We start from the raw sequence: 23,163 nt of genomic DNA on the forward strand, positions 1-23,163 counted from the left end.
TATTAATCACAGAATCATTTTGGTTGGAAGAGACACTTAAGACTGTCAAATCCAACCATAATCTGTTGTTCCTATCTATTACTCTATACCACTGGATATTTTACTGCCTATGTTTGGGGCCATTGTTTCAGTGTAAGAAAGCGATTTGATATACTCATGGGTGTTTGGGCATAAATCCAGCATTGTTATACTGTAAGGTTATCATGACATTCCACAGGTTACCTGCCCACCAAAACACATTTGTGAGCAGATATAACTGTAAGCTACAGGGTGACAGTATGCTAGTACGGTTTCTGAAAGAAACAAGCAGCAGGGATTATTTTTATTCTCATATAGTGACAGCAAATTATCTTCTTTAATTTTTTTGTTTCATGCATTGGCTTTCCATTTTGATACATTTAATTCATTCACATTTATTGTAAATTTTTAATGCATCAAATTAAATTAAGTAATGGATTAAATGTATCAAAACGTATTCACGATTATTATCAATAAATGTGAAATGCAATGGAACTAGTGCAGTCTGTCTCCAAGAGATCATCTGCCTCTTGTCATTGCAGCTCTGGCCGACCAAGTACTTTCAGTTTCAAGTTCAGTGAATATGAACTGCTTCCAGGAACCTCCATTGTCTAAACCTCCATATATTATACACACAGCCCAGTCATCGACATTTAGCATCTGACCTATCAATGTTTTACTATTGGAGATACCCACCACTTCAAGCACTCAAACTTACTAACTTCAGCTCTAGAATTAGCTGTCTGTAACATCTGCTTCCAAGTCTGGCATTTGTGTCTGAAAATTCAGAGCAGAAACTAGTCTGTACCTGGTTTACTACCACAATATTGTGGACGCTTCCTGTCTATATTCTTGGTAATAATGCCCCAGACAACCTTCCCATACTTTACTTGGTTTTGATGGGTCTTCAGATAGTGCTGGGTAAAAGCACATGAAATGCTAACACAGTCATCTGAAAAAAATAAAATAACATAACATTTTATGGCCAGTACCAGAGTCTTCATTAAGGAACTGTCAGCCACCAGAAATAGAGATATAAATCATTTCTGAGAGAGCTCTTCAGTACAGGCAGTCTTCAGCTGAGCCAAATCATCAAGGAGATCATTTTACTGGCAATATTTGGCATAGATATTTCACATACAGGCTCTCAGAGGCCTTCATATACTCATACAAGCCATATATTAATACCTGCATAGGCACAACTATTGCAAAGACTAATCACCCAAAGGAAGGTGAGTAAGGATTAGCTGGACATTGCAGCAAGAACTTCTTGGGATAAGGTCTGAGCAGCGAGGGGGAAAAGTAGCTGGAGGAAAAAAACAAAACACAGACTGGCACCTAAAGAGATTCAGAAGGAACAGGGAAGCAGGGAAGACTCAGGTACTTAAATAACCAGTCCTGAAGGACTCCCTAGAAGGGACTCTGCAGCTGAAATTCTTTGGGGATGAAGAAGCTATTCTAGTTAAAATGACCTTATATACTCACTTATATCTGACTCCGCAAACCATACTGATGCTTGAAAAAACAAGCCCATCCTTAATTAGATGTGTTAACACAGAAAGAAAGCACGGTACTTGCACATTGTGGAGGATGACAGAATTTTACAGTCCATAAGGAAAGCACTATGCCCTGTCTTCAGGAAAAGATGACAACATGAGAATATTCCCAATAGGACACACTTAGTTCTTGCCAGAAGAGTTAATAACATACAGGTAGGATTATATATCGCATTGGACAACTAGTCTACAATGAAGCATGGAAATATGCAGTATTCTTCAAATACCCTGGGAATGCTAAAAGCAAAGTCCTCTCAAAAGACGTAACCCTCTTCATATAAAAACCCTTTCTTATTTTTGTTTTTGCTTTTTAATTTGCAAGCAAAACAAGTCACATACTGACACACTTTTCAATGGCCCAGAAAAACAAGCATCTCTGAGTTAAACCAGTACACTAAGCTATAACTGACTGAGTTGCCAGCATCCTGATGCTTCTAGCAAAACCACCATAAAGACCGTATCCCCTGGCAGAGAGTCACAGCGTAAAACAGAAAGCTGTAATGCCTCATGTTGCTTTTCCACAGGCCACCTTTATCCCTTCATTAACTCATTATCTTGTGTTCTGACCTAATAAACTGTCGGGGTGTTTTGGAGCTTGTTCAGAGGCTACCTTCATCCAGGACCTTCGCTATGTGACATTTCTTCCGTAAGTGTCACATTGTCAGAGACTAACTCAAGCCTGCTCAGAGTTTAACAGAAAGAAAGTTATAATCTACTGTGGGAGACCCAGAGTACAGCAGAAGTACTGCTTAAACAAGCTCAGAGATCTTTACCCTGCCACAGAAAAACCCTCTTCTACAAAGTTACAGTTTCTATGTTAAACCCACGAACTATAGTCCAGAAACAGCACAACAGACAGAGCTACTGGAAGAAGCAGTCATATAAATTAAATTTAGAGGGTTTGTGATCAGACTAGCACCTCGAACCATTACATTTCCTTCAGAATTACAGTTCTCTGTTTTCTTGTAAAAGCTGAGGATACTGCTGCTGCCAGGGAGTTCAAGCTGCTGTGCTGTCACATCACTTGGAAGCTTCGCATCCGTCGCTGCGCAGAGCAGGGTGACCGGCTGAACGGCACCGCAGAGCCCAGCTGGGCACCCCGAATCTGACCCCAAAACATCTCCAGTAACATCTCCAGTCAGGATCAATCAGCTGGTCGCCACTCGAGGGCAGCATTTCAGTAAAAAACCACGGGAATAAAACCGAAGGACGCTGAACAGTCAAACTGTTTTAGCCCACCATGAAGATTTTGTTTGCCCGTTGATCTCAAAACTTTCTGTATCTATATAAACAGGGTGGAAAAATGAGCAGAGCACTGAAGTGTAAGCAGTGAAGGAATAAGAGGTCGACACCAGATAAATAAGAGCTATGTATGTCTTAGTTACCAGAAGGCAGATGCACCCACACCCTGGTCTCCACCCTCCTCCCCAGTGGAAACAATCTACCTGCAGGGGCACTGAGTTTTCATTCAGATCAGCCAACTGTCTTCTACCAGATCACAGAAAGCGGTTGTACAATCATGACTTTAGCTTTTAAGCTAAGTAACAGAACCCAGAAACTGTCAGGACACAAAACCATAACCCCACTTGGTCCATAATTACCTTCTCACTTCCAATAATGCCATTATACTTCTAAGGCAAATTCCTCATTGCCTAAAGTGACGAGCCTGTAGTAAAAAGCATGAATTGCTGCTGGTTTAGTGCCCTACTTACCCCAGCTAAAAATAGTGACAGGCCAAAAAAACCTTCCGGTGTTGGACACTGAATGACGACATGGGCTACAAGGCCAATTACACCAAATTAAATTATTCCCACAGGAAGAAACTATACACCAGTAAACATCCTGGAAGGCAAAGGGAGCTCTTAGAATAGAAACTTGCTATACAGCTTCAAATGCATCCTTGTCACTGTTTTGTCTTACTACTTCCGAAGAGTAGCTTTCCCTCTTACCAGCAACAGGCTGCCCTCCGAGGAGCACCACAAGGGCCTGGGAAGCTGTGATCTGAGGCATCCTCTGCACTCAGTGAAGACAGGGAATTTTGGAAGTGACTCACAGAAAAAAACCTCATTTGACTTGCTCTTTTCAAAGCAAGAGTTAAACTTTGTTTTTCCTTGAAGGAAAGTATTTAAACACAGAACCCTCTCCTTCTTATTTTCAACTGCTGCTCTCTCTAAGATCATTTTCCTCCAGACACATGTATACCCTGCAGCACATATGGCAAAAGCAAGTATCTGTGTGCCTCTCCCAGCTCTTCTTCCAAGTGAGCAGGGGACTGCTGGGATATCTGCAGGCAGCCGGATTTACAGCTTGAAAGTCAAAGTTTCACTCTTAATCACCTGAGGGACTCCACAGATTGGAGCAAACTGGAGTCTAGGGGACAGACCAAGTCTACCGGCGGTTCAGATTCTGCCTTAGACAACTCTACTCCAGAGCCAAAGACAGATCCAGCCTGAAGGAGAGAGAGCAACAAAAAGATGTAAACGCAGCGTGAGAATGGACAGTTGAGAGAAATGAGGTCAAGAGCAGGCATAAGGGAAAATAAATACAGTTTGGTTGGTAGCACATGGAGATGAAAAGCTTGATATTCTGATCTAGATTTTTGCAAGTCTGCTGATTTCATTCATGTTCTTGGGGAATTTCTGGACAGCTGTTTTGGACTCTCTGATGAAGTAGTTTGAGGTACGCTTTGATAAAGGACAAACCTCTCTGAAATCACTGACTGATTGCTACTGTACTGAACCCCAAGATTGAGGTAAGGGTTAAAAGGGCTGTTCAAATTTTTTTAAGTCTTCCTGAACTAAAACAAATCTAAAAGCGTGTATAAACCAAACAAGCTATTACAAGTTATTATTGACCTGTTAGAACAGGTTATACAAAGCTGTTGGTAAAAATAAGCCTAAAAAAGGAATTGTAATAACATACACACAACTAAAGCAATCTCTCTCTGTGGTTCTTCACTTAAGACAGTTCCCTTTGGGTCTAAACAAAGCTATGACTGCAACTACTTCGGCAAAGTGAGGTGCATAACGACACTTTAAAGAAAAAACACCCACCCTCACAAATGAATATTGAATTTTTTTTTTTAATATCTGTATGAACAAACAATTTCTAGTGGTGAATCACCTGTTTACAGACTTTCTAACAAAATATTAATCTCCAACCAAAAATGTTGAGAGTGAAAAAGCCACTCATACAGAAGTAATGGGGTGAAGACAGGATCCTTCCTTATTACCACCCTCCTGGTTATTTTGCACAGCTCTCCCACAGGACAGAGCTGTCTTTCTTATGCTCACTGTTGGGTTTACGCATCATTGGAGGTGCCATTAACGATCGTATTACGTCCGGATTTATTTTATTCATTGCCTTTCTAATTAAAAGAGGCTAAAGCAGGGGTTAATTGCATTGAATTTGAATTCAGCAGGGAAAGGAAGACATTACTGTTAGCTTGGCACCAGGAGGCTCAGCGGCAATGGCAGAGTGGGATAACGGTGAAGATCCTGCACACGGAGGCCTGAGCTGGGGTGCAGGTGTCTGAACACACTTGCGGGGAGCAGCGGTGAACATGGACCAGTGAGGCAGTACGAACAGAAACATACAGAAGCTAAATTATAAATATGCTTAAACTCGGAAGTATTCTGCAGCGACTAGTATTCTAATGCAATGCACAAGAACCGATTTTGACATTATTTTAAGTCGGGAAATTGAAATCAAAGATGGTGTCATGAGGTCCAGTGATAAGCAGTCAGCTGTCCATGAATCACTCAAAAGTTGTCTGTTCTTCACACTCTTCTACTTCCATGTTTTCAACACTACTTTTGGTGTCCTTCTCTGCGCTCCTCCCCTTCCAAAACGAGCATGATGTGCTGCCACTGTCTCGCAGCAGGGTTTACATGGACAACAACAGATAAACAACACAGCACATCACATCTGCAAATCTATAAGCCATGCTGGGAGGTAAAAGCTGTGTTGCCAGGATCTCCTGTCACTAATACACTGAGTAAACACCGTAAAAGGGACCATGCTATTGATGCATTAAGAAGTTAGTCAACATGTATCCATCTGCTACACATAATTCCATGTTGCATACATCATCAACAAGGCATAAAACTGAGGAAGGCTATAGCCTGACATTTTAGTTGCAAACCAAATACATTTAACCCAGAAGTCATTGAAGGACAGCAGATGTCCCAGGGCAACTTTCTAACAGTTGCTTCATAGTATAGAGCAGCTTTTTATGTAGTTTAGGATGCTAATGGGTATATATGCTGCTGTTCCAAATGCTTCCTCCTTCCGCACTGTTGACTCCACTGCCTGATAATTTAATAACCAGAGTTGTAAACAGTCTGATTTTAAGGATTTTTTGACTTAAAGGAAAAGTTAACAAACAATAAAAAGGCTAAAAAAAGATCTGAGCAGAAACCGAGCCCGAAGGCCAGTGGATGCCAGCAAAGAGCCACGGGACAGCTTGTCCCACCCTCCTCCGAAGCGGCAGCAGGGAGCTGCTGCTGATGCCCAGTCCCCAGTGCTGTGCTGGTACTGCCTGCTGGCCCCGTGACACAAGAGCTAATACGGCCACTGATGGGGCCCTCTCAGGTGCAGATATGCAAAACATGGCAATTCCATCTTGCATGCTCAGCCTACCTATTTTCAGTGGAAACAACTATGACCTGCCCAAGAATTGCCTGCCCTTTCAGCACGCACAGGTAGAAAACAAGTATCAGTCGGAAGATGTAGTTAGGAAGAAGAGCCTGCCTGGCATCATTGTCCAGCAGCTCACACCGAAAGCCACACAGCCGAAAGAAACAGAACACATCTGTGACAGCACAAGCCAGCCCTCGCCATGGGATCCAAACCTCTTGCATCCTATCCTGTGCAAGATTGCTCCTACCAGCATGGGACTCGCAACACTCACTAAGGAGCAGGCAATGATAAGTAAAGCTAGAGGCAATGAAGAATGGATAATCCTGGACTACAGGGCAGGTTACAAAGATAATCAGCCTATGCGCGTGGTAGGGAAGGGCAATAAAGCTTCACTGGCACTTAGTACAAAGCCAAAAAACCTCTGAGAATGCAAACCCACAGCACATGATATTGCGACACTCTCTTGTAACCTTATTACAGAAACCCCTAGTAACCCCTGTCAAGAGCGTTAAATATTAATAATGGCTCACAGCTGCTACTGCCTCATAATGGGCTTATTTTGATGAAGAATATGTGCACAGTTTAAGTAATGTGCACCAGTTCACACAAAGCTACTTTCCTTTTGATATTCATGCAGGACCCTCTCTCCTCGCTGAAATTAATTGCAGAACCCAGGGCTATTATTCTTAAAAGGCAGGATTTTTCTCTGATCTTTGTCCTACATTACATTTTTTTTTATCAGAGGTTGCACCATGAGCAGAGGTGGACGACATTGCTTGATACACCACTCATTACCAGAGGGTAGCCTTCTGTTCGTCTATACTGTCCTAATTACTGTGAATCTGCCCACACATATAGCCCACAACGTTAGTTTTTTATTGTTCCTGAAATTAAAACATCCTGTCCTACATTATTACAATTATTATAAATGGTAATGTCCCTAGTTTGCATCATAAACAAAGTTATGAAATGCTCATAATGAAATGCTCATGTTTCATTTAACCCTTTACTAAGCATATTTGGGTTTCTTTACTGACGAAGTAGCTGATGAACATCTGATCATTAACAGAACGGTCACCTAGCTAGAAGGCATTCTCTTCTCTACTTTGCCATTAAATCATATGGGCCATCTCAACTAGAATCAGTTAATGCTGATTTCTACTTCAGAAAATCATTTACTTTAGTCTGTTGACCTATATAATATTTAAAATAAATGAAGAACCACTGTGTACTTACTGATCTAGATATAGATGAGTTTCAATGATAAAATGGCAGCTAAGTATCCAATACTAACTGGAAGTCAATAGACAGCATCGACTTAAATATTGTTGATTATTTAGAAAATTCACCTTGAAGCTCTACTGAAAATGCTTATCCTCAGAACAAATTCATAAAGACAGAAGCTGCAGTGAGAGTTCCTATACTGGATGATTCATTAGAATTACCTTTAACTAGTGCTTCATGAGCAAATATTGTAATATTAACTCCCATGCACCTTTTCTGTCCTTACCCCAATGCCTGTACAAGGACTTCATATAAGAATGCAAAGCCAGTATTATCTAGGTCTGAACATGTTCCCGAGATAAAAATGCAGAAAGGAGTTTCCCCTTCTTCACACTCTGCTCTAAGGAATCCTTGGGTCAGGCAGGCACTCCACAATGCTCAGTTGAGGGCTCTGAAATCAAAGCTTTCATTTTTAAATGTATTTTTCTAGCTGCTACAGTTGCAGCAATAACCTTCCAAATGTGAAATGAGGAACAGACATAACGAGGACTGCGGCCAGCCCTGGAACAATGACTCAGAGGAGTAAACTCCTCTGTTCCATGTAAGTCTGATGAGAGCGTCAACTCCAATCCCCAGTTCTGGGACTCCAGTGCTAGCAGCGTGAACCATTCCATCTTGCGGCCTGCCAGAGGAGCCGTCAGCTTGTCTGGAGTCAGACACAGGGCAACCCAACGTGCAGGCAGCACAGGCACAACGCCCATTTGCACCACAGTGCCCACCCAAGCCCCATCCGTATAACGCTGTGAAGCAAGCGAGCTCCAACTTCCACCAGAGTCAGACAGGGGGCTGACAACTAACACCCTCTTAGAGCCCCTCGTCTTCAGCTTAAAAACAAGAAACCCCAGGCAAACTAGTATTCTCCTGAGCTTGCACAGGATCATTGACCACTCTGTGAAGATATTTCAGTAGCATGGACACCGTATTCTCTTTGCTAAGACAATTTTCTTCCTTAAAAATGAAGTCTCATTAGCAAGACACTCCTAGTTGCTTCTGTAACTCATTTTGAATGCATAAATAAATACAGGTAAAAATGGGTTACCTAATTTAAGCTCTGGCTCAAGTTTAGCTCAGTTTTTAGCTTAGGGGCTATTCTCTTTATGTAGAAAAAAGGCAGACAGCTCATCAGATCTGGGAAACATACAAGATCCAAACATTCCCCTGACTACAATATGGATTTTGGGGTAAGAAACAGACATCTTCACACTAAAAGACAATCCAGCAAACCCAGCAGAAAAAAACCCAAACATATCCTTGAAAAGGCTTCTTATTAAAGCTTTCAACATTAAAATACCTGTGGTATCTTTCTACTAATGCAGGGGATGCTGCTGCTGTTCTCAGAGTTGTGACAGCTAATTTAAAGCGTATTGCACACACTTCGCATATAAATAGAGTTTAAGATAACATTAAAGGGAATAAAGCTGTCTAATACTAGTGCACCTGTCAAACACTTTCAAACTAATTGATATTACATGTTCAGCTCATCATATCACTAACATTAAATAACATTTCCATTTTATTGAACTGCAGCTCCCCTTCATTATACTAAAAGCCACTTTAGCTAAAGGAACTGGCTTGAGCAATTCCAGCTCCAGGCAGGCATCCAGATATTTGTAATTTTCATTGATCAGCCTTAAGAGGCTGAAGCCACGTTATGACCCCACACTACACACACAGGAGACATTTTTAATAAATGCTGAGCTGCAGTTCCGCTCTTTTGCTAGGTGGGTCACGGCTGAATTCCTGATGCAGCTCAGCAGATCAAGGAGTTTCCCAAGGAATTGAAAGCACAGAGATGACACAATTTGGTATAACCTCAATGGGACATCCCCAGGGAGCCTCCAGTTTCCCAAGTACATCATAGATTGCAGAAAAATTAAAGTGAACCTTTCATTGCCATCAATTTATGCACTCTCTTGTACTGCCCTGATCTATCCACAGATTGCCTAGAGTTCCTCTGTTCGGCCAGTCTAGGACCGTCACGTCGGCTGCTCTCATGTGACAGTGGGGTGCTGATGTGTCACTCCTTTTCAGCAACTTGTGCGTGTTGCTGGCAGCTTTTATATTTTCCTAACCTATGCCTGGAAACTTGTAGCTAGATTAGCAAGATTTGTCAGATCTACCCCGATTTTTGTACTGTATCCCTTAGAGAGACTCCACAATCCACGCAGTGAATTCATCTAAATACCACAACTAGATATTACATCGGTTAATGTATTTTATTTTTCCAAATAATTATGCGAATACACAGCGTGCTGAAGAATGCTGAGGTTATCACATGCATGCCTTTTTTGCTTAAGCCAGAGTTTAAGCTCTTTAACTCTTCTTAGGACTTCCCAGAAAACAAACAACAAAAAAACCCCACACCCAAACAAAACGACAAACAAAACCCCACTCAGTGTTTGTTATGCATACACCACGTCCCAGAATCCCAGGAAATCTATCTTTTTTTCCTCAAATGAATTTGTTCACTTCCTACTGATCTGATAAATCTGCCATAATTACTACGCTTTTGCATATCCGCACTTACGCCCAAAGTCATTCCTTTTCACACTCTCTTCCCCTCTCAGTCTCAATCACAAACCGTCACCGGGACTCCGGCTGACAAACTGGCTGAAGCCTCAACACCCACCAGCACTCTGTGCTTGCTCCTTCGTAACCGGTAAGAGAAGTTGTATCTACGAGAGCAACGTGTATCTCGGGGCCCACCACAGAGACGTGTCCCTCATCCTTGCCAAGCGACCAAGGAATCCCCCGGACAGACAACCCCGTGCTCAGGGTCCCCCCGGCCCGCACGCCCAGCCCCGCGCACCCCGAGGCGCGGCAGGTTCTGCGGGAGAGCACAAGTGCGTGCCAAACGAGAACAGCCCTCGCTCGGCCGTTTTTCCCAGGAAAACGTTAACGCCCCCTCCGCCTCACGGCAGCTGACTGCGCAGGCGCGGGTCAGGCCGGCAGTGGGCACGCGCGCTGCCCCCGCGCACGGGCCTGTCCCGCTGCCGGCGCATGCGCGGCGGGGCTGCCGCGAGCCGGGCCGCGGGCTCCGCCGTTGGGGCGGGGGCGCGCGCCATGCCCGGGGCGGGCGCGGGGCGGGCGCGGGGCCGCGGGCGCTGAGGCGCGGCGGGAGCATGGCCGAGTCGCTGCGGGAGGAGCCGCCGGGCGGGCCGGAGTCGGAGGCCGAGCTGTCGCAGCGGCTGGCCCGCACCAAGGCCCGCTCGTACGGCAGCACGGCGAGAGTGGCGGCGCCGCTGGCCGAGCGGTACGTGGAGCACCGGCTCAGCGCCGGGGACACGCTGCAGGGCATCGCCCTCAAGTACGGCGTCACGGTAAGGCGAGCGCCGCAGGGGCGGCCTACCGGCCCGGGGAGCCAGGAGGGCGGCGGGGCGAGCCGGGGAGACGCGGAGCCCCGGGAGTGCAGGGCCAGTATAGCGATCGGCTCCCGCAGGAGCGGCCCGCAGTGGTTAGGCCTGGAAAGTACCGGGGCCAAAAGCGGGAGATGCACTGAAGTGCAGAACAGCGAGAGGTGGCGGGATGGAGATGTCCCGTGGAGCGTTCCGCACCCGTGGCGGGCAGAAGAGTCGGTTCTTGCCGCGGGTGCGGGGCTGGGTTTGGTTCAGCACTTAGAACGCCGACATCTCGGTCTTGGAGGTGCTCGCGGGGGTCAGCGCCCAGCTCCCGGGGTCAGCGGCCGGAGTCTGCGCTGCCCGCGACAGGACATGGAGCCTTCTGCAGCACGGGCTTGAAACCGAGAAGTGCTGGGTTCAGGGGACAGACCAGTGGCCCCGGGGAGGGAGATGCACTTACTGTCGCCCAATTAACCTGTGCTCACAGCAATTCACTACTACACTCACTTCTGATTTAAAAAGCAAAACAACCCCCTCCCCCCGCCACCAACAGAAAAAGCAAAACCAAAAAACCAACACGTAATTAAACTTCGCTTGAAAAGAATCGTTATTTTGAGCTTGACATGTAGGCTGTAACAAGAAGAAGTAATTTCTTCCAGTAGCCTCAGGGCTAAATCTTTTCTCTCTTGTCAACTACCTAACTGCCTAGAGGTGATTTACAACTGATTTGGAAGTATCGCCAGGCTAAGACACACAGAGTCCAACAGCGTCTACAGCAGGCCCTAACACGCTGCCGTTCCCCACCGAGCAGAGCTCACCTACCCTGCCTTCAGTCCAGCTTCTCTGGGGCCCAAGGAGCTACCAGCTGACATACCCCATACAGCATCAGTAGTCCCAACATGCAGAATTGCTGGCCGCCGAGCACCCAGTGAGCAGCGCTGGCAGCACGACCTAGCACTTGATCAGTGTCGCTTTCACGTCAGCTGCAAGGAGCACCTTGCTGTCAGGCTCTTGCCAGAAGGGGTACAATACAGTCCCAAATAGTTATGTTCTGACATGAGTGGGTTTTCTTTCCTTCTCTGGTTCTGAAAGATCTACAAAAGCCTTCCAGCGGCTTCAACAGCATTCAGCCTTTCCTGTGAAACAGGTTAAAAGTCTATTTCTCTGCCCTTAAGAAAGATTAAGCCACTTTTGACCAAATCTTGTTGGCAACAGGATTAATGGCATTTCAGATTTACATTGGTCCACATTAAAACTAAGTTTTGCTCACTATAGAGGCAAAGCAGAGGGACCCACCCAGCTGCTCATTGGATTTGTTTCAATTTTTATTTTTGGCAGTGCTTTCCATAGTGAATGAAGTCTCTGGCCTAAATGATTTAGCTATGTTCGTCAGTCAGAAGTGTATTTGCTCACTGCAGCAAATGGAAAATATACACAGATCACTAAAATGTGAGTTTTCAAGAAAAAGCATTTCTAACCACTTTCAGCTAAAATGAAGTTGTGGATCAAACCTGTACAATCTGAAAAAATAGGTTTAACTCGTGAACCATAAACTTTCTTCATGGTATGAGTTTAATAAACTTTTGCCGTGCTAGTGATGCATTTAAAGTATAAATGCTGGTTTTTAAACATCTCATTTGTTATTTGATTTACTGTTGCTAGTATTCTGCTGAAGAAACTAGAGCTGCATCATTATAGACTTCAATTGAGAGAGGGACATTTCATGCAAGTTTAACTCAAGAACAGTGCCAAGTTAGCTGAGATCAGCCATTGTGTTTCTGCTTTAATGGGTTTCAGCCCAGGGTAGGAACATATGCAAACATGTTTGCTTTTAGCAAAATGAAGAATCTTATGTGTTCACACAATGACAAGGACTGACTTCCTCTAAAGAGTCATTACATTTACTTCCTCCATCCTGTATAGTTGGCTAGAAGTGAGAACTGCTGTAATGGCAACATCAGAATTATCTTTGGCTGCCATTGCCTGCAGTATTACTGCTTTTAGAAGTTTACCCTTGTGGTTTTCCTCACTGGGAGTTACTTTGCAGCAAGAAACATCCTGTCCAGTGCCTGCTTTGGCATGACATAGCATAGGCAGTTTAAGATGGACAAAATAGCATGTTGCGGGGGGGAGATCAGTGTGTTGCTTGGCCTCATCCTCTGCCCTTCACTGCACTCCCCCAGGTACTGTATATTAGTCTTATATGGCTTGTGTTCATTAGATCTTCCTTGGAACACTGTTGGGTAAATTAACACTGGGAATTAATGTTTAGCATCATGTTTATGGTTCAGTTGGAATGCTGTTTTCCATCATACAAAGGTATCCCTTTTGAGGGAACAAGGGGACTATTTATTTCATTGTCAGTAGAAGCAGTTCTGATGGATTAGTTCAGCACCAGCATTAGTGCAGCTTCAGTTAAAGTACTAAGAGCAAAGGCTTTAGCACATGCTTTCACTGTTTTAGGTCTGTAGCCAAAAGAAATCAGTTCAGTTTTCCTAGAACTAAGAAAACTAATGTTAAATCCCACTCTCCATACACCTGTGAATGTATGGAGTCATACTGAGTTGCAGAAGGAGCAGTATATATTACGCACATCAAGTTACCTGCTCAAGACTATGTGAGATGTTCTTCTTAGAACCAAGTATTTCCCATTCAATCGTTACCCAGTGCAGATGTGAACAGTCTTCCATCTGCCACATGGTGGTATTTAAAAGGTATTTTAGGAAGAAATAACCAGAGGTAGAGTTACAGTGGAGTAGGACAGAGAATAGCAGTACAGTGCATTATTTATCAGCTATTGAAGCATCACCTTCCAGCTGCCCTGTAGTAGAGATCTTGGTTTTCAGCTTTTGAATTGTATTTTTAGAGAAAAGCTCCAGCTAGCATTTTAAACATTTTTGATACCCGTCAAGACAGACAACTTTTGGAGATTTTGAGAACTGACATTTACACTAGCATCTAATGACCATTATAGGTCTCATTACTAAGTCAGGGGAAGCTTCCTGCATGCCCTTCAAATGGTACTCAGCTTAGGAGAGAACTTACACTCTGTACTGTGTAAAGTTAACTGAAAATAATTTCCAGGCTTCATGAGCTGGAAATGAGCTTGTCTTACTTGTCGTAACTTACTGCCTGACACAGGATGTTATCCAGCTTTCGAAAGGGATTGTTAAATCTAATAATTTCATCATCTTAGCCATCTGCAGCAACAGGTTGGGATTGTCTTTAAGCAGAGAATACAATTTTTGTAGTAGTGCTGAGCTTTACTGCACTGTTTTCACTACTTCTCCATACACCTAGCCTTTCTAATGAGAATCTCCCATTTATTTTTAGGGAGAAAGATTTCACCAGGCTTCCAGGAATGCCTCCATACATGACAGCAGATCTATAATGGCACTGCAGCAGATACTCTTAGCACACAGGACAGGTCTACATTGCATACAGTGACTACAGAGTCTCTCATCTGCACAGAAAAGGAGGACTAACATCTCCACTGCTTGCCCTTGGTTTTAGACAGCTTCCCCAGCTAGCATGTGCAGTGTAAGAAGTGCATAGGCATGTTAACCCAGTTATTATCTGCTAACAATGGTCTTTTCTTTTGCAACTGGGAAGGACTTCAAGTAGCAGCAAAATTTAAAAGACTTTGAGACTAACAAGGATGAGACGGTAGAGCTCATCTTGGTCATTATGCAAGAGCTGAACTCAAGATACTTCGGACTTTGAAGGAGTGAGTAGCTAGTGCTCAGCTTGTTCTGAGCAATTATACTAGCAGTAAGACTCCTGTTATTACAAGATTATAGTCTTTATTCTAACTCAGTTTAGCTCCATTTAGTTTAATAAAAATGAGTATCACTTTAATGCAGATGAGGCATTTTCAGTTCCCTTTTTTTTTTTAAGCAGGTTTTATTTATTTTTATTTATCGTTGCAGTACCGTAGTGATTAGGGATTTCTGCTTATTGCAGTCACCAGTGGACCAGAATGGTCATTTTTCTATCACTTAGGACTCTTCTTAATGAAATAATGAGTTCAGGTTATAGCAAAAGCTTAAAGTCACATAATCATGGATACTTATTTCTGTGCTTTTTTTAAAGCTTGCAATTGAGAAACAAGAAGTTAAACTGTTATTGACTTGGGAAATTTTGATGAGTAAGAATGTAAACAACTTTCTTAGTAAGGAGATAGTACAAACATTTACTGGGAGCTTTTCTTCACCTGTAAAGCAACCTGAGAAGCTATTATTAATTCCATTAAGTATAGAACAAGTGGGGCTTTATGCATTAGTACTCTGAGAAAGATGGAGTCATCTTCTTGCTTCTGTCATGGGATCATCTGTACTGCTGAGCAGGTTGTAAGAAGTACTTTGGGTATAAGTTGCACAAAACCTATTTAACAGCTGTGTGTGTCTGTTACCATGCATTATTACACACTTGAGGATGCTGTTGATCATGCTGTAGATTCAGCTTACTGGACAAATGCAGCCACAAGCCTGTGCAGCTGCCTTACAAAGTGTTCAAGAGTCTCCCATTCTTTTCACTGCCCAACTTCTCACTGAAAATCAGGACTTCATCTGAAGCCTGAATTTGTTACATCAGCTAGGGGAGAAAATACTGTGGATGAAGCATATACTGCTCTTCCTGTGGTGCTCACTGTTCATAACTAGCATGTCCTAGAATGCTCAAGGTAACTTTATCACCCCTTGTTTATGTTGTACATGATTTTTACTAGAGTAGTTCACCTAGAGCAGCTGCTAGCAGTTCTGAGCCTTACTCTAATATAAATGCAAATCAGCAGCACTTTTTCAATAGAATTTTTATTCTTTGGCAGGTTGTTCGTATGAGTCTGTATAGAGATTGGAAGACTGTTCAAGAAAGGCATCTTTAGGTAGTGCAAGACTTTAGAGAGACTAATACTTTGGAGTCAAGTCTACATGAAAGGAAGAAGCTCGGGTGTTGAGTTAACAAGGCTAAGACAGAACATGCACTCTGAAATCACTTTGCGTGCAAAACCCAACCTTTCCTGAAGGTATTGCTGCTACAAAGGAATTATAGATTTATTGCAACTAAAGGTTATTGTACTACTTCAGGAATTTAGTACTTTATACTTTGCCAAAACCTAATAACTTACATTTTTCCTATCTTTTTCAGATGGAACAAATAAAGAGGGCAAATAAACTGTTCACTAATGACTGTATATTTCTGAGGAAAACCCTGAGCATTCCTGTTATATCAGAGAAACCATTACTATTCAATGGACTTAATTCACTGGAGTCTCCCGAGAATGAAACTGTTGACAGCTCCCCTTCTTGTGATGAAGGACTAGTGACAGTTCAGGAAGAAAGTAGCTCTTCTCCCAGTCCTCAAGAGCCTGACAATCAGCCCACTGCACCAGAAGAACTGTCTGCCAAAGATTTCCTGCAGAGGTTGGACTTGCAGATTAAGTTATCTAAACAAGCAGCCAGAAAACTAAAAGATGACAATGTCAGGTAAATGCCATTTTTAGTATTGAACCTCTTAATCTTGTCCTGAAGGCTTTTTAGTCCAACCTGGACCCTCTTTGTGGTATCTCAGCATCTGTAGTTTTAATTTGCCAACAGCAGGTCTATTCTGTTATCATGTAGCAGATACATTCAGAGCACATCATGAGCAGCTGTCTTGCTATGGCAATTATAAAGGCTGCCTTGCAATAGGTTGTTTGTAGAATAACAATAGTATTCCGTGAAAGCTAGAAGGACAGTATTCTCCAAGACATCTTGCTATGTAAGTGGGCAACTATTTAAGCAAACCCATAGTTTTCAGTAGAGTGCTAAGCCAAGGCCTATTTGGAAGCTGACACTGTACATCAAGGCATGAATGCATTTTCCTTCTGGCCCAAATTGCCTCATAATTGTGCAAATACTCTCCATGTTGCAGTTTTAGTTCAACTATCCCATCTCCTTTCCCTATGCAGTCCCTCCCTCTGTGGATCCACCTGTGCAGACTACTATCTTTTGTTCAGCACATCTTCTACAGCCAGAAGCTCCCACACACTTTACTCCAGGAAAAAGCAGTACCTTTTGACCTCTATGCCACAGTGATTATCCTGTCACATATATAGGCATTCCGTGGAGAGTACAGAAAGACTTTGAGTAAGAGTGGACTTCAGTAGCGTTTGTTTTCCTGTGTCCTTGAGACAAGCTTCCTCGACTTGCTCACAAGCAGTCTCTTCGGCTGATGTCTGGCTGGTCTATTCTCTGCAGAAATTGCCCCATGGGTGATGCTGAGTAGGCATTTCTCCTGCCAGTAAAAGGTATGGCTGCAGGGGACTGGTATCGTTTCCCTTACCACAGAGAGCTGGAGAGAGGTAATGCCTGCAGATATCTACTTTGCATTTGTAAATTCGTTTAATGCAAAACTTCTTCCATCATCCTGGCTCACTTCACATACTCTGATTTTGAGTGCAAGCAATGTACTTTTCATGTTAAGAAAGTAACCTTTCAGGACCAAATCTATTGAGCATGGAGTCCCATCATTTCTTTGAGAAGTTAAGGGATTATTTCAGCCACTTATTAAAAAAACAGCTTAGTTCAATAGACAAATTTGAGGTCATACAGTATATTGCATTGAGCAATTGGACAAGCCTTATTTGGAGAAACATCCCACAAAACAGCTTAAGAAGGTAATTCATTACCTGTTACACTCCACATAAAACTCTCCATTGCCAGAAGGACACTGGGTTAGAGTTAACTGTGTGAGGGAAGGCTGGAGTGCTTTCACATTTTGTTAACACACTTGTGAATTATTTCCTTTTGAACTGATAACATGAAAGAGGAAAAAAAGCTGTTGGAACTCCAGTCCTTCTCTATCCAAACTAATTCACTTGCATTGTTATATTTGAAACAGTGTAGAGCATCTATCAAAATATGTGCCACTGCAGACTCTCAGATCATTAGGCGTATGTACCTAAAACAGATGAGAGTAGGTGTTGACCCAGCAGTTAAGCTGGGTGACAGGAAACCACAGTCTCTGCCGGAGGAAGGCAATTACTTTAACATCCCTTCAACAAAGTAACATGCTAATTTGCAGAAGGAAATTCACTTAGACCTTGCTGCACTGTGTGCAGAGCCAATACAGTGAGAGTGACACCACACAACTAGTACACTGCTGCTGCTGCTAATATTCATTTCCTATATTGCTTAAGTTACAACTTGGGAAATGAGGTCCCGGTACCAGAGGTTTAACGCAAGGTCTTTACAGAGTCCTTAATAATTTAGGATGGTACTGTGGCAGGCTAGAACACTGTGGCCATGTACTGTGCTTCTGGGACAGGTCACATCTTTCTGTGTTTGCCTTTTACTGACTCATTTTGAAAACCTTGTAATTGAATAGAGCCACTCTAAACACTGTTGCTACCCAACATAATTAACTGGTGTGCAACACTGAAATGGAACTATATATTATTATCTGTTCAGTTGCTTTGACTTGAACCTTGGAAAGAGTAGGGTGTTGAAGCATTTGAAACTGACAACTAATTGAGTTAATTTGCCCAATAATTGTTCACCATTATTGGCTATCAGCTAAGAAAACAGATACCTCAATAAAGGAGGCTGCCTGTGGAGAATCCTGCTTTCAGCCTTCCAAAACCAATTAAATCATGAACTCCGATTGCTGCCTAATTTAATTGTGGATTCTAGAAGCATCCAAGCATTGGATTCAAGTTTTCTTGTTCATACTTGGGTGCACTTGGTCTTACAGAAGTGGTTATTAGTGTTTTTTGTTGTGGCCTGACACATACAATAGCTTGCAGTAGATGTCTTTCAGCTGCTGTAACCTGCTGGGCAACGTGGCAACAGCAAACAGGGAGAGACAGCAGCACAAAACATTGTAATGCTGTGCTGTTCCTTTTCCTTTGCCTGAAGGAGAATGGTGCTGTGACTTACCACTTTGCTATTTTAAGCATCTTAAAAGTGAAGAAAATTCTTTGGTCATTAAACATACACACACTGCCATGTTGTTTCTTGTGGGCCGTGAGCCAGAGTTACTACTATGTAGTTTTATTTCATGTAGAGCTTGGCTTGTTTTTAAGCCATCAGAACAAACTTGTGCTTGCTGTGTACAGCTCTAAAGATCTACATTAGTAATATTTCTGGCCATTACCTTGGTTTGGAGTAACACATTTTAGACCTCCTCACGTAGCCTAGTACTGCAGCCTGTGGCAGACAGCAGCTGTTCTTGCCAGCTCACTGCCAACTACAGCATGCCTAAGCCCAGCTCAGAAATCTATTTTGCACATAACAGCCAGTCACTACTTTGCTTAGATACAAGCATAACCACCTACTACGTGGTTCTTGTGTCCCTGCCACATGCAGGAACCCATCAAAGCTGGCTGTGACCCAAGTGCCTGCCCTCTACTGACAGCTGCCAAATAAGTGCCCAGAGTCCAAGTACATCTTTCACAAGGGAGGTGAAGATCAACAGCTTAGACTGGTTGTTTTGCTACTTTGATGCCTGAAGACCTGCTAATATGCCATCCCTATTTCAACTCTTCTGTTCTCCATATTCACCCCTATTTTCCACTATGATCAACTGCAACTAATTTCAGTCCAGTGTTTGGCTGTTGCCACATCATGATGGATGTTATTCCTGTATTCAGGCTTTCAAGAAGACAGACAGAAAGGCCTATTCTGGCAGCCTTTTATTAGAAGGAAGGTCTTTTTGTTCTAACTCTGCCACATGTTATTCTTCTAAAAGGGGAAACATAACAAAACTAAGAAGTCCAAAGCAATTTTCAGTGTATGGCATAGAAAGTAAGCTTCTCTGCTACTGGACAGTCTGAGCTCTGAAAATATAGAATTTTTCCTTCATCCTCACAAACTAGCAAGGGAATGCTAATTGCAGTTATGTTAGTTATGGTTGAATTTTGCAGTCCTGCAGCCCAGTCTTACAAGATTACATGGTAGATTTCAATTCTGAAAAAAAGGTTTAAAACGTATTGTCTTGAGACGATTTATAGATTAAAAGTGCTTTAGTGCTTATTCAACTAAACACAAATTGTTTGCTTCCTTACTGTCATACCAGGTATTGTGAACAGCAGCTGCAAATTCTAGTATTCCATGGCAGTTTTGCAATGCAGAATGGATCAGATAAGATACTACTTAAATATACACAGATCATCTGTATCTTAAGAATCATGCTTGATGCTGCATCTGTAACATCACTAATGTAAATACATGTAGTATTTGTAAGAACAGCTAAAACCTGTTTTCAGTACTACTATAACCACACAGCCCTGCAATGACTACCAGTTTCATCCAGAACTTTTTTGTGTGGTTTAATTTTTTTGACAAGATTGTTTCAAGGCAAAAGAAATACCATATCTTTGGGTTAAGACAACATTTTTGCTGGACTACCCAAGAACAGGCAAGGGCTGGGAAAATGAGTGCAAGTTACTCAGCTGCTTGGTTAGTTTGTAGGGCTCTTTCCTCTGATTCTATTCTGGGGCGGGGTATACAAAATTTAAATTGTAGGTAAATAATCATGTTTAGAAGTTAGTAGGGAAAAGTCTGTATGATCGGGGTTTGGAATGCTATTGAAATGTACAGTTTTTACCTTATACCATTATTAGACTATTGGCATAACTGTACCTTTGTACTGAGGCAAATATAGAATCACAGAATGTTAGGGATTGGAAGGGACCTCGAAAGATCATCTAGTCCAATCCGCCCGTTGGAACAGGAACACCCAGATGAGGTTACACAGGAATGTGTCCAGGCAGGTTTTGCATGTCTCCAGAGAAGGAGACTCCACAACCTCCCTGGGCAGCCTGTTCCAGTGTTCTGTTATCCTCACTGAGGAGAAGTTTCTTCTCAAATTTAAGTGGAACCTCTGGTGTTCCAGCTTGAACCCATTACCCCTTGTCTTACCACTGGTTGTCACCGAGAAGAGCCTGGCTCCATCCTCCTGACACTCACCCTTTACATATTTATAAACATTAATGAGGTCACCCCTCAGCTTCCTCTTCTCCAAACTAAAGAGCCCCAGCTCCCTCAGCCTTTCCTCATAAGGGAGACGCTCCACTCCCTTAATCATCTTTGTTGCCCTGCACTGAACTCTCTCCAGCAGTACTAAAAGTATTATGTTATAGTATTAAAAGTAACTGGAAATCCTTCCAGCCTCAGTGCAGCAACTGTTAAGTCTTTCTGTTCTCTTGAAAATGGTAAAATTGGCAATGGCTTTAAGAATAGGCTCCCAGGAACATGATTTTGAAGGTACAATAGTGGAAAACAATGATCTTTGGAGTACTTAGCATGCTTGAATTACTGCTGATCACTGTGCTGCCTTTACACAACCACTTTTTTTCTTTAAAAGCAACATTGTCAATAAACAGTAGGCAGACTGATTTTTCCTGAGGACTTTTAATAGCAACACTACTGTGGTTTATCCAGTCATTGCATTAACAATAGCACTTGTGGGCAACTATTTTCTGCTGAGAAAACCCAGGTGATCAGTCTCAGCACTGATTGATGCTCAGGAAGTATTACTACTAATCAAGGAGTCCACTCAAGGAACATCCTTGATCCTTGCAGCATCAGGGCACAGATCCAGCTACAGCTATAAGATGAACCGCTCCTGTTCTCGCCTCATTTGGTCCATCTGCACCTGCTGCCATTCAAAAGGCCAAAACAAACGTATAGCTAAGCTTGCTTTAAAAGAAAACAAAAAGAAATTGAAAGCAACAGTACTGGAACTCCAGCATGCCTGCTACTTGTTGATCCTTTACAGTATTTCTTATTGATTCGGCACCATAGCATCAAGAATAGTTCATTAAAGCCTAAATACGTTGTGATGTTGTTGAACTTACATAGCTTTACTTGTTTTCAGCATTCTGTTCTTGAAGCAACGTAACAGTCTTACCTATTTTGATCCATTGGGAAAACTAGTTATCTGCACTTGCATTTCAGTTTTACTGTTGAGACATGGAATGTTCCTGATCTGATGATTATGATCATTTTCTTTTTAGAGAGGAGGAGAATGAGGAAGGTCCCTATGCAACTTCTTCGTATCACCGGTAGAAGACAGACGTGACGGCCTGAAAACTTTCCATGAAATCAGTTCTTAAAGAACTAAATGGTCAATAATTCAAAACCCAAGTCTTTTGGACTCCTCATCTTGATGTACATAAAACAAGTCATTGAATGGGTAATTGCACTGAAATTATGACCTCTTCTGCCTTCCATAGGTTAATGTCCTTATGCTATATCAAAAAAGGGTTTAAGCCTTCCAAAACTAGAGATGGCCTTTATACCCCTTCTGTGCAAACTGTAGCATGGTAGCAACAATATATCCTTGAGGTCACCTTTATGCAGGATGTCGATCTTTAGTAAATTTTGTAAATATTTGTTAAAGTGAAATTTGTTTTAAGTATTTAAAAACATTAAATAAGTTTGCTTGTAAACAACAAACTATTAAAGTAACGGAAATTTACTTATTCTGCAAACATAGGCAAATTTGCCGTGGAAGTTGTGTCTACTTCAGGTCTGCAGAACTTGCCTCTGAACTCTGTGTGTGTGTGTGTGTCTGTGTGTGGTTATGATGTGTTCCTAGAAAGGGGAATTCGACTTGTTTTGATTAGTTGAAGCCTTTATGGTTAAAAAACTGTTTGTAGGTTGGATTTCTGCTAATAAAAGGGAAGAGTTGCAGCAAGAGATTTTTCTTTGTGAGATACGACATTGGAATATCAGATGTGTGTTCTTGTATGCAGTTACATTTTGTGTGGTTTTAATTTAATAAATACAAAAATACTGATGTGTCTGTTCGTAATGAAGTCAGCTCACTTGTAGTCTGTTTTTTGTAAAGAATGGTTTGTCTAGTTACATGAGTTATTAGATGCTAATTTCAGGGCATCCTGTCCTTTACAATATAGCTCACCCCACCTAAATGAGACCTCAGTCAACTGTTTGATCTAGTTGTGCAGTCACTAGCTTATCAAGATTAATAAGAGCCACACTGGCAAGCCTTCATTGTTCTGAGATGCCATTATTCAAGTCTGCAAGTGGACCCCACCTGCAGCTCAGGAAGGCACAGTGCAGACTGCATTCACTCTTTGTCCTGAATTTAGTGTATTAGCAACTTCTTGTTAAGCAGCCTGCAATTTTTCCTCGAGCATTCAATAAGCATCACAAAACTCTTGTCAATAAAGAATTGCTGCATCTCCACTGTGGCAACTGCTGTTTCCTATGTATCAGCTCATTCATATAGTTTATTGCTCCCTCAAAGCAAAAACTTTCTGCAATATGTTAAGACAGAAGCAATATAGAAATTACATTAATTTACTAAAATTAGAAACAAAA

At 42.4% G+C, this 23,163-nt stretch overlaps 1 protein-coding gene across 3 annotated transcripts; it reads left to right on the forward strand.

Annotated features, from left to right (window-relative positions):
- Positions 1 to 10,552: 10,552 nt before the first annotated feature.
- On the forward strand, positions 10,553 to 23,015 carry LYSMD2 (LysM domain containing 2). 3 transcript variants are annotated; one of them, XM_065641805.1, is made up of 3 exons: positions 10,553 to 10,819; positions 15,983 to 16,320; positions 21,834 to 23,007. In XM_065641805.1, the coding sequence occupies exons 1-3, from the start codon at positions 10,622 to 10,624 to the stop codon at positions 21,883 to 21,885; spliced, it is 588 nt and encodes a 195-aa protein (XP_065497877.1). In that variant the 5' UTR covers positions 10,553 to 10,621; the 3' UTR covers positions 21,886 to 23,007. The 3 variants fall into 3 exon arrangements, with proteins under 3 accessions (XP_065497877.1, XP_065497880.1, XP_065497878.1); XM_065641808.1 differs by lacking the exon at positions 15,983 to 16,320 and having other exon boundaries at positions 21,834 to 23,015; XM_065641806.1 differs by lacking the exons at positions 15,983 to 16,320; positions 21,834 to 23,007 and adding an exon at positions 15,663 to 15,854.
- The last annotated feature ends 148 nt before the right edge of the window (positions 23,016 to 23,163 follow it).

Source organism: Caloenas nicobarica, chromosome 10 (genome assembly GCF_036013445.1).
Source record: "Caloenas nicobarica isolate bCalNic1 chromosome 10, bCalNic1.hap1, whole genome shotgun sequence".
Classification (NCBI taxonomy): Eukaryota; Metazoa; Chordata; class Aves; order Columbiformes; family Columbidae; genus Caloenas; species Caloenas nicobarica.

Bases quoted from the DNA above. Each gene is read 5' to 3' on its own strand.
- LYSMD2 (XM_065641805.1), top strand. From the start codon at position 10,622: ATGGCCGAGTCGCTGCGGGAGGAGCCGCCGGGCGGGCCGGAGTCGGAG. The intron at 10,820-15,982 runs GTAAGGCGAGCG...TATCTTTTTCAG, and splicing joins CCCTCAAGTACGGCGTCACG to ATGGAACAAATAAAGAGGGC. The intron at 16,321-21,833 runs GTAAATGCCATT...TTTTCTTTTTAG, and splicing joins CTAAAAGATGACAATGTCAG to AGAGGAGGAGAATGAGGAAG.